At 37.4% G+C, this 11,698-nt stretch overlaps 1 protein-coding gene, 1 long non-coding RNA gene and 1 pseudogene across 4 annotated transcripts; 1 reads left to right on the plus strand and 2 right to left on the minus strand.

The window, feature by feature from the left end:
- Positions 1-518: 518 nt before the first annotated feature.
- LOC113304849 lies at positions 519-1,640 on the plus strand. The gene is made up of 2 exons (XR_003338446.1): positions 519-659; positions 732-1,640. It is a non-coding gene; the product is annotated as an uncharacterized LOC113304849 (long non-coding RNA).
- Positions 1,641-4,096: 2,456 nt separating this feature from the next.
- On the minus strand, positions 4,097-6,076 carry LOC113304578 (coiled-coil domain-containing protein 12-like). 3 transcript variants are annotated; one of them, XR_003338247.1, is made up of 6 exons: positions 5,977-6,076; positions 5,430-5,562; positions 5,162-5,294; positions 4,940-5,054; positions 4,297-4,531; positions 4,097-4,264 (listed from the first exon to the last, which is right to left on the minus strand). XR_003338247.1 is itself a non-coding variant. In XM_026553718.1 (5 exons), the coding sequence occupies exons 2-5, from the start codon at positions 5,549-5,551 to the stop codon at positions 4,464-4,466; spliced, it is 438 nt and encodes a 145-aa protein (XP_026409503.1). In that variant the 5' UTR covers positions 5,552-5,562; positions 5,977-6,076; the 3' UTR covers positions 4,115-4,463. The 3 variants fall into 3 exon arrangements, 2 of the variants coding, with proteins under 2 accessions (XP_026409503.1, XP_026409504.1); XM_026553718.1 differs by having other exon boundaries at positions 4,115-4,531; XM_026553719.1 differs by lacking the exon at positions 5,977-6,076 and adding an exon at positions 5,710-5,847 and having other exon boundaries at positions 4,115-4,531.
- Positions 6,077-10,834: 4,758 nt separating this feature from the next.
- On the minus strand, positions 10,835-10,934 carry LOC113307218 (annotated as a pseudogene).
- Between the last annotated feature and the right edge of the window lie 764 nt (positions 10,935-11,698).

The following is an 11,698-nucleotide window of genomic DNA, read 5'->3' on the forward strand; positions in this document are numbered from 1 at the left end:
AAGTTATGCTGAAAATAATCGCAGTGAAACTTAATGTTGTTATGCAGTATTGCAGTGCAATGAGCATTCCAGAGAGACCAATCCTAGGACAAAGGGCCATTAAGCTTATGGCATATATATGAATGGAACAGAAGATGCACAGGAAGTGAAAGCAACAATATATAGTGGTTAAATAGCCGAAGAACTGACCTGATTGGTATTGTCTTCCAGGTTTTCAGCAACAACTGCAGAAGCATCATCATCCACACGCATAGCAATCTGGTCCTGAGCAGCTGGTAAAGTGTCACTTTTGTTTTCTGGTTTAAAATTATCTCCCTTGCTGAACCTACCAACAGCTCTATACCAATCCTTGAAGTCATCCCCAAAAATTACATCTTCTCCAGCTGCATCAGCATACTACATGGGAAGGGACTCACACAATCTAGTAAATCTTACAGCAATATTGTAATATCAAAAATAAATGAAGTTATCAGAATTTACATACCTTCTCATAAGAAACGGTTTCATCCACGGCTTGTCTTCTCTAAATTTCTGGAGGCGGGGATGATCCCAAACATAATTCTTGTTAATACCGAATTTTCAAGCATCAAGAGGAGGTAGAGTACCTAATTCTATGTTGCGGCGAGCCGGCGACTATTGCCATATGAAATGGTTTCCAGGTAGAGTACCTAATTCAAAGTTACATTCTGCTGCTGCTGCTTCTCCACTGAATTTCCGGAAATGGTTTCCAGGAGTTGAAAAGATTTGTGGAGGGTATGCCTTTGAGATAGTAAGTGTTATTAAGCTTGAAGAAGTTGGATTACGCGAAACTAATGAATAAGAAGAAGATATGGGTTCTGATGACCATGTTGTAAATGGGTTTCTTCTTAAGATTGATCTGCACACACAAAATCTTGAAATTTGATTCATTCTTTTTCTTGAAGAAGAAGAAGAATGGAAAACCTATTAGTTACTGGAGGTGGAGGAATGTGAAAGATGCGAGGAGAGGGAGCTTTGTAGTTTGAAGGAATTGATGTTGAGACACAAAATGCTGGGCTTTTAACTGTTTCCTCCTAGCCTTCAAGGCATGACAGTAAATCTGAGAAAGTGCTCCCAAACTTCTTTATTGAGAGAGGAACAAGAGGAATCAGGCAGTGTGGTCCTGTTTCCATCTGTCCTTCAGAATTCAGACTCGTATTGAACTTGAAAAGTTGGATGTCTCGAGGAATCAGATTATGGGAACTATTCCTCCAAGTTTAGGGGAATTGGTGAGTTTGAAATGGTTGGATTTATCTATTAATAGACTGACTGGGAAAATTCCGGATAGTTTGTTAAGGATAGAGAACCTGAAACATGCAAATTTTAGAGCAAATAGATTGTGTGGACAGATCCCACAAGGTAGACCATTTAACATTTTCCCAGCAGTTGCTTATGCTCATAACCAATGCTTATGTGGTAAACCATTGCCACCTTGTAAGGTCAAATAAAGAAGATGATGAAGAGAGTAGTAGTAGTAGGTCAGTAAGATGCTGACTCAGTTGACATGTTTGCCTTGCCATATCAGAAATTGTTGTCAGCTATATGTAATGTTGGGGGTTTGTACTTGACTACTTGTAACAATTTCATACCAATTCTTTCATCAAATTCGCTCTTTTGTCCTTCATTGTTGATGATACTGGCTTGCTTTCCTATCACTGAATAGACATTTGAGTTCTCTTTTCTTCTTTTTTTAATCTGTAAGTAAGATTATGGTGCTGACAGACTTTGGAACTCGGGTCACTCATCAACCAAAAAGATTACTGCTCTGTTACGGAGATATCTGCAAAATTAAAAATATAACCATGAGATGAATTTGACTTGTGTAAGTCAATTTAAGGAAACCACAAAACTAAATTTGAATAGAAATATAAAAACCTAAATCTTAGTCTGCCGCTAGTGCATGTTTCAGTCTGTACTTTTTGCTGTAACGGTTCACCAATGCCAGTTTGTCCTTTTTTACACTCGTCTACAACACATTCAGAAATGAAGACTTTAATTACAGGTGCATATGTCTAAGGAAGATTATATGGAAACTAATGGGAAGCACACGCTTCACTTGTATGTGAACATATAGTGCTGAGTGCGGTACATATGGTTGTTGTAGGTCAGACAGGTAATTTATGTTTCTGTCATTACATGAATCATAAATTGAACTGAATATGGAAGTAAAAAAAGAAGCTTAGCCTTGATCATTGCACGAAAAGCAACGTAGAAGGATGCCAAGTAAGGCCATAGATTCTGGGAACTCAATGAACCATTTCCACTCTTTAAATAAGCTCGGCTCAAGACTGGATGTCGAAATCGAGTTCTGCGAAATCCTATTGTCCTGGATTAGTTCTCTAAAACTTTTGTGCTCTAACCAGGATCTTAAAATTTTGAAGGGTCTGCAGCATTTTTGATTTAATGGCTTAGAATGAGCAGAATCAGGGAATGATCCGAGCACTCTCATCAGATGTCTTACTATTGCATTTGGAAAATTTCTTGACCATTCTCTGGACACTAATACCACTATCAATTCTTTCCTTCATATACTCTTGTCCTTCTCCACTGTAGGACCAATTGAAGGGAATTCCTTAATATCTTAGATCAATCAAACCCATTTGTTGACCTGAATTATGAATAAAACAAGTTGCACTGGATGTACATTGATTTCGTCCCTGTTTATGATCTAAATGTAGAATGAAGTTTAGGTCTCCAAAAGAATTTTATCTTGGTCCACTGGTCATATTTTTCTGGTGCAGACAATGCACCATACTTCCGTTCAAGGGATGCTGAAAAGAAATGCAGTGAAATCTTAATGCTGTTATGAGCATTCCACCAGAGAGACCAATCCTAAATACAAAGGACCATTCTGCAAACTTTAAGCGCCTAGCAATTTTTCTTTAATTTCTAAAGTTGGTTTAGTCTCAGCAAGAAAATGGCAAAAATCGATAAAAAGAAAAGATAACTACTATTATGTGATGAATATTTCACACTGCAAATAACTTGATTAAGCTTATGGCATATGAAACAGAAGATGTACAGGAAGTGAAAAAAACAATATATAGTGGTTAATAATAATATAGCAGAAGAACTAACCTGATTGGTATTGTCTGCCAGGTTTTGAGCAACAACTGCAGAAGACTCATCCACAGGCATAGCAATCTGGTCCTGAGCAGTTAGTAAAGTGTCACTCACATTTTCTGATTCAGAACTCTCTCCCTGGAACCTCCCAACATCATTATACCAATTCTTGAAGTCAGAACCCAATTTTCCACCTGCATTAGCATACTACATAGACAGTGACTCTTTTGATCTAGTAACTTTTACGGCGAGCAATACTGTAATATCAAAAATAAATAAATTTATCAGAAATTACGTACCTTCCCATAAGCCACAGCTTGCTGAACGGAATTTTCTAACATTTCAATCTCTTCTCTAATCTCTTCTCCATATCTCTGCAGGAGATGCGGATAATCCCCATTGTCAAGACCAAATTCTTGCTTGAAGGCATTGAATTGGTCTGCTGGAATCTTGGCAGCATCAAGAGGAGGTAGAGTGCCTAATTCTATGTTCATCCAAGCGTCGATTACTGCAGAATGAACTTTAGCCATTTCTTCTTTAAGATCACCAAAGTTGCGTTTCTCTGCTTTCCAGGGATTGAAAACATTTGTGGAGGATAGTTAAAAGTGTTGTGGTAATTTGAGATAAGTATTGAAGAAGTTGGATTATTCGAGATTAATGAAGAAGTATAAGGTACGGGTTTTGATGACCATCTTGTAAATGGGTTTCTTCTTAAGACTGATCTGCACACACAAAATCTCTGATTCATTTATTTTTTTCTTGAAGAAGAAGAAAGAGAACCCAGTAGTTACTGGAGACGGGAGGAATGTGAAAGACGCCAGAGAGGGAGGCTTTATAGTTCGTCCGGACTGATGTTTAGTCCCAAAATGGTTGGGCTTTTTTACTCGGGGCTGTTTCCATCTGCTCTTCAGAACTACCACATTGTATTGTGAGGAGATTTGTTCCGTTTACAGAATCATGTTACTTGGTTGTTGTTTTTTTTCCATTCGATGCAAATCATACACAAACAACAATAAAATCTAAGGATTTAATCTGGAAACAACACTAGGTAGTTTGATCAGTAGCCCAACCAACAGTAATTCCAATTGCATAACATGTTAACAAAACAAAACTGATGAACTAGAGGAACAGTTTTCTGAACTCCAGGAGACTAGAAGCTGAACAACATAACAAAATTTGAACAGTTTTCAAGCTAACTCATCTCTTAATTTAAATGTACATGCCCTTTAAGACCAGCTCTGTGCATCATTACATCATCTATCTGCTTTGTTTTGTTTTGCAACCCCTCAGTTAATCAACCCTTATCTATTCCACTGCAAATATAAGTGATCTTGGCTACTGAAACCTATTCAAATCTCTTGATAAACAATGAAACACTTCCATTAATCTCCTCTTGATGCAGTTTCACCATTCTCCTCAGCCGACTCTTGGTTCTCTTTTGCTTGTTCCTCTGCAATATAACAATGCATAAAAGAGGTTAGTGAAATTAAAGAAATCGCCACTTGAAGCTTAATAGGTACTTCCCCTATAATGAGATAATGAGATCAATGCCTCTACATGTCATAGCCTCTTACGGAAAACCAACAGCTACCAAAGTCGACAAGATATGAGGCTTTCATGCAATTACAGATATATGAAAATATCAACGACATTTGTTTTGCTTCTAAACATTATCTTTCTCAAAGAAGCAAAACTCGCAGCTGAAATCTATAAGAACCCAAACTTATGTGGGTCCATAAAAAAAGACAGCCAACAGATTGATCAGATCATCTGGCCAACTAAACCTAGGCAAATTTCAATAAATTAGCTAATTAACTAGATATAGTAGTATACATAACAAAGAAACAAGGATATTTACCAGCAAGTTGAGCTATTGCCTTCTGTGTGCGTCTTTCAAGCTTGTCAAGCTTCTTTTGTATGTCTCTCCGAAGGTCCCAGTTTGGCTTCTTTGGAGCGATATTAACAAACGGGTCCTGCAATATGTTTTGCATATTAGATATACAGGATCTACAAGTAATGATCCAAGCATTACAAAAAATCCACCATCCCCACACTACTATAGACTGTGAAAAACCAATACCTCGGTCTTCTCAGCTGGAGGAGGTACAGCAGCAATTGGGTCTTCGAACTTTGGTAAGACAGGAGGAGCAAGCTTACCCTCCTGAAGTTTTTCATCATGAGGAAGATAGTTCCTAAATTTCAAGCTCTTATTTCTGCAAAGAAAATGTAATAACATTTTTCAGTCAAACATAACAATGAAGAAAATTGCCCAGCAAAAACCCCTTCCCCTACCAAATTTCTGAGACCGGTAAATTAACAAAATTATGAGTAGAGAAAAAAGAGCTCACTCATCATCTTTGGGTTCATCCCCATCTTTAGCATTAAATAGTTCCTTAGCTTCTCTAAGAGCTTTAAGCCTCTCGCGTCTGTCTGCAGCGGCTTGTTCAATTGAATCTTCTTCGGCAGTCATGGTTTTACTTTCTATAGAAAAGAAAAAAAAGGTAAAAACAGTTAAACACACTACATCAAAAGAAGACCAATTCACACATTAACTTAATTAGGAATCTAAAATCACAATGCCCATCTAAAACCCTAGAATTGTTAAATTATACAAAGCAAGCTCAAAACCTTTCAATGTTTGCCAAAATTTGGTGCCCAATTCAAATTTCTTTGGATACAACTAGATTACTATATCCGAACTCAACTTCAATGTGATGAAATCTCATTAAACCTTTACTTTATTTTGCAGATACACAGAAGCAAAACCCTAAATAATTTGTAATTCATATAAGTAAAGCAAAACTAAAACCTAATTTTAGCAACCATATCAACAACGAGAGAAAGAATGAGATGATGAAACACAGAAGATGTATTGAGATCGTGGAATCTTCTTACCTTGAAGAGGGAAAATCAACTTCACTCACAACTTTGTGGTTTGATGCTATTTACTGAGACGAAGAGAAATCTTTTCAATGGTCTTTCTGCTTGACTTGACCGGGCTTTATATGGAAGTTAGTCTGAAAAATTGAAAAGCGGATTGGACACCGTTTTTACTTTTTTTTTTTACTCAGTCAAACAAAAAAGTTTATAAAGAGCAAAAAGAAAAAAACGTAACCAACAAGATTACAGATGGGGGTCGAAGGCCCCGGACCCCATAAACCAAAAGGATGAAAAGAAAAAAACTTCAATGTACGGGCAACATGCCCGAAAAGCTAGAAAAACTAGAAAAATAAAACGAAAAGGTCTCTAACAGGGCAATTCTAGAAAAACACGGCTTTCGCTCCATATGTTGCTTCAAGAATGCTGCCAAACACCCTTCCGCCTTAGACTTCAATTTCAAGCTTCCAAAACTTCAAATATCTTCAAATATTCAAAATAAGACCTTGCAAGACAAGGCCGACTAGTTGAACATTGCGCCTGCAAAATTCAGTTGAGCTACAAAGAACTCAGATATCTTCTATTTGTAGCATAATATGCCAACTTCAATCTGAATAGAAAAATTGTAATCTTCAAGTAAGCAGAACAGCAAGCAAAGCTCTGTTGTCATTGTTAATCTTCAAGACAGGCCATAAAGCAAAAGCCCTGTAATCTTCAAAAAATCCCAACAGCAAGCAAAGCTCACTGTTCTCAGAGGCGTGAAGCAGCAAAACACCAAAGTGTCCACATGCAACATCTTCAATATGCTGCCAGGCTTTGGACAAAGTTTCACCGAGGGTGTGACGCAGTAAAATATCGAAGTGTCCACATACAACATCATCATTATGTTGCCAGGCTTTGGCAAAAATTCTGTGCACGATAATCAACAAGGAACAAACCTTACTAATCATAAGTTTGTAGCGTATAGCTACAGAAAGCCAATCACCAAAGGATAGGCAATCAAAATCGTGACTGATTAAATTGTTATCATCCTCAGAGAAGGCTATCGAATGTATAGCTTTAAGTGACGAATTGGTGGAGACAAACTCAGCAGCAAATAGTCGATCATATAATCTCCGAAAAGATAGAATAAGGAGCGTCAAATTCAGTATCAAAACTTCAAATGATTCACTGTAACCAGCAACCAAGAGAGAAACCCTAATTCTGTTGACAAACATCGATATCAAAAACCCAAGAAGACAGTGGATCAAGCACCATATCTTCGTAGAAGCAACTTCTGCGTGAAAAATTAAAGTACCAAAAAATCCATGGACAACACCTTCAATGGCTATCATTACCAGGCTATGGAAAGGAGATTCAAAGTCCACCTTAATCACATCAGCAAAAGCTACAAAAACTGTAGCATGAATTGATATCCTCAAACAAAACTTCCAATGTGCGTTTCCAAGCGAAAAAACCCTAAAAAATCCAAATGTGATGATTGCACACCATGATTGCGCAAAAATTGCGATTATGACTGTTAACCTTATGTTACCAGAAAACATCATTTTTTTATGATCGAAATAGCCTTTAACTTTGTGTAATTTACTGTAGACAGTAATCTCATTAAAAAACCTTGATTGATTGATTGATCATCAATGCATAATCTTCGGACATATGAATAAACATCAAATCATCCTCTTCGGACATGATCAGGCCATAACTCATGATCATTGTAGCAACAAAACCTCCAACAGTGCAATCCTCACTGATAGACACATTTTTGTGTCTGATATAATCTCAATTGTATATATTGCTAGTGCTCGATTTTGTATTTATTTTGGCTTTTTATGTATTTGTAGGTGTTTTCGGAAAAATAAGATTTTGCGGCGAAATTGGCTCGAAAAGTGTTTTTTGCGTTCATGGGAGGACATTTGCTATTCGGACCCTCACTTTGGATAAGGGATAACCTAATTACTAAGGGGCTTCCCATTTCCAGGCAGCTGCTAATCGCACCCCTACTCTGGATAGGGGCGACCATCTTCTACATTTGAATTATCAGTTTTGGCGGGAAAATTTGTGGCAGTGAATAACAGATTATGGTTCTTGATTTGGAGGAGTTTGAGGTCGATTAAACCTCTGATTTTCATAGGATAGACTCCTTATGGGTATAGGAATCTGATATGGGTGTTGAAATCGATTAGACAAGGCTCAATCGACGGATTTTTATCACAACAGAAATATATGGAAAATCACGTGTGTGACCTGTTTTAGGGAATTTTAGAGAGATTAAAGTGCTATAAACCTTCCCAAAGATTTGTATCTATCTAAGGAAGAGTTTAGAATAAAAAGGAAAGTTCAGAAACGCGTAGAAATTCTAAAACAAGAAATTGCCGCAACTTTGCCGTGAAGAGAGGGGAAGAGATTTTGGAAGATTTGGGAGAGACTTGATCGGTATTTTTGATATAAATAGATTTTTTGGGTCATATAGAAGGGGTGTCGAGAGTTTGAGGAGAGCCAGAGAAGAAGAAATCAGAGTTTTATCAAACTCTGTTTCTGCTGCTGCTGCTGCTGCACAACTCAAGAACGCGAAGAACATTGACGCACGAAAAACAGTCGTAGAACAGTGTCGTTGTTCAACAACAGAAGATAAGTAACGTTTATATACAGCAGTTAATCATTGTTCCTCTTTGTACCAGAGATCTGTAACACTTACGCTGTTGCAAATCAGCTGCTTTACACCTTTCACTCTTTTAATCAACTTTTGAGCAACAAACATGTATTTGGAGCAAGTGATTAATATGAGGAGCTAAACCCCATTGCTGAGGCGATAGAGGAAGCTATTTTCCAACAAAAAGTGGTATATTCTTATTTATTTATCGCAATTATTTTTATGATTGTTTTTCCTTGAGTGAAAATTGTTTGAATGATTCTTGCTAAGCAATTGTTATTTCTTTTGATAGAGCATGCTTGGACCTAGATTTTTGATGTTCTATGCTTCGGATTTACACTTGTTATTTTGAGAATATACTTGTTGCAATAGTTTAGAATCAAATTGAACGAAAAAATTGCATGAATATAAATATTGGATTAAATCACTTTGAATTTGGAAAATAGTGGAATCTTAGTCTTAGTGTTCTTTTAATATTGATATCAACTTTGATTGAGTTTGCTATAATTTTTAGTGAGTTTTCTATTTTAATATTAGAATTTAAGTCTAATTAATATTCTTCACAAGTCTGAGAATCGAACCACTTTTACCACTATCTACAAATCACATCAATTTTTGGCGCCGCCGACGCGAACTTGTTTTTAGGGTTTTAGATTTATTTTTATTTTTTTTATTTTTATTTTTGTCCTTTTTTATGTTTTGGGGTATTTATCTTGTGTCTACAGGTTCTGGATCATAAAGAAAATTGAGCCAAAGAGTTTGGTGATTTCATAAAGACTTGGAGCTAAAGATTAAAGCAAAAAGAACAGAGAAAAGAAGACAATTTTATTTTAGACAATTTTAGTTTAGGGTTTGTTTATTTTTTTAAAAAAAAAACTGTATTAGGGTTTATTATTTTTGTAATTTTTTTATTTTTTTGGACTTTTGGACTTTGGGACATTATTTTTTTTATTACCCTACGGAAGGGTACTTTAAATATAAACTGTTTGCAGAGAAGGAGGACAATTACGATATTGTCTCTGCACCTTGGGTTCGTACACTAGACATCGGAGTCAGTGGCCCGAGTCGACTACAACCGATTCATCCCCCGTCTGGAACGGGAGGTAAGATTCTAAACACTCGCGAATCCCCTGTCAGCGAGTTACTGGACTCCTTCGTATGCATATATGTTGAGGACTGAATACGGACATTTATTTTTCTAGTAAAGGGCAAGGCCTGGCCATACAAGATAAGGGTTCGGATTTCATCACCGTTCTCTTCTTGCCCGCTTTAGGAACACGTAACCTACGCGAACCTAAGCCTAAAATTTTGACTAGAACGAGACCGATAGGGTAACGAGCTTAACAGGAAAGTCATTCGAAAAATATTGGTTACTCTTTTAAGCATACTTCGAAGTTCTTGACGGTTTCTGTAAGTTGAATGCGTGACTGCGCCGCCTTGTAATACCGGTGAGGCCTTGGGTATCAAAGCTCCACCGAGCTTCCCTCGCCTCTATTCAACTTACGTTAACTCGGATTGATTCCAGAGGGGTTTGCTTAAATTGTAACGAATTCCCGTTCGAAGGATTAGAAGCTGGTCTAGAAACAATCTAAGTGGAGCCATCATGCTTTTTGTTTGCTAGAAATCAATAGGTTTGATTTGGTTGAGTCGGCCTTGATCTGTGTTTGCTTACCCTTCCAATTTAGAAAATTCTATTGTATGCCTGAACGTAAAAGAGACGCACTAGGTAGATTTGTTAAAGAGAAACCTAGTAGTTCGAAGCGTCTCGATTACCTTAATCTAGAAAGTCCGACTTTTGAAGAGTCTGTTTTTGAACGTCCTTTGACTGAGGAGAGAATCCTGTTGCTCCGATAGCGCCAGAAATGGCAACTTTGAAAGCTTTGTTGAATCCAACTAGGACTACTCGTCCTTCGTGTATTAAGTTAGCTGAAACGGAGGCACCCTATGAACTGAAACCTGGGACCTTACAGATGCTCCCAATCTTTTTAGGGAAAGAAAATGAAAACCCTTATTACCATGTTAGGGATTTTGAGGAAATTTGTAGTACTCTAAGAATTAGAGGCTTAGATGATGATGCTTTGAAACTTAGGTTATTCCCATTTTCCCTGAAAGATAAGGCCAAGTCGTGGCTGTATAGTTTGGACTCCGAGTCAATTGAGACATATGAACAACTTACATCTGCCTTTTTCAATAAGTTTTTCCCTAGGCACAAAACATCGTCTATTAGGACGCAAATATGCACATTTTCACAACAAGAGGGAGAATCTTTATATAGGTATTTGGAAAGGTTCAATGATTTATTATCCCAGTGTCCTCATCATGGTTTAGAAAAGGTTAGGCTAGTTCAGATCCTTTATGAGGGTTTAGATTATTCCACAACGACCATGGTTGAGTCTCTATGCACTGGTGGATTTGAAAACCAAACTGTTGATGCGGCGATGGAATTTTTTAATGAAATCGCCGAAAAAACCCAGCAATGGGAAAATAGTAGGGCACCCCAGAAAACAATTCTTTTAGTAGAGGAAACGTTAATAGGGTAGAAGGAGGCTATGAATCAGATGCCAAAATTGCTGCTATAGCAAAAAGGTTAGAAGCCTTAGAAGTGGGCCAGACTAGTGGTAGAGTGGAGCCTTTTTGGGAAGGCCAGAATATTGAAGAGCAGCCAATGCTCTTTATAATAACACTAGATTTGATAACCGTCAAAAGATTGACCCATATTCAGAAACCTATAATCCTGGTTGGAGAAACCATCCGAACCTTTCGTGGTCTAAGGGCCAAAGTCAAGGTCAGTTTAGTAATTCTAATGCTCCCCCAGGTTTTGGCTATACTAAGAATCCTTCAGGACTAGCTCAGTTTCAGAATCAGTCAGATAAGAAAATCCTAAGTTTAGAGGAATCTCTCGCCTTGTTAACTCAGCAAACTGCAAAATTTCAGTTATCCGTAGAACAGAGTCTACAAGCTAGTAACAGGATAGGACAAGAAAATAGTCAGGCTATTTCCGAGTTAAAAACCCAGGTTGGTCTGATAAGTGATTCTTTGAGAGAAAAAGGTAAGTTTCCTAGTCAAACACAACCCAACCCTAGAGGAGTT

The sequence above is a fragment of the Papaver somniferum genome, chromosome 8, assembly GCF_003573695.1.
Source record: "Papaver somniferum cultivar HN1 chromosome 8, ASM357369v1, whole genome shotgun sequence".
Lineage (NCBI taxonomy): Eukaryota > Viridiplantae > Streptophyta > Magnoliopsida > Ranunculales > Papaveraceae > Papaver > Papaver somniferum.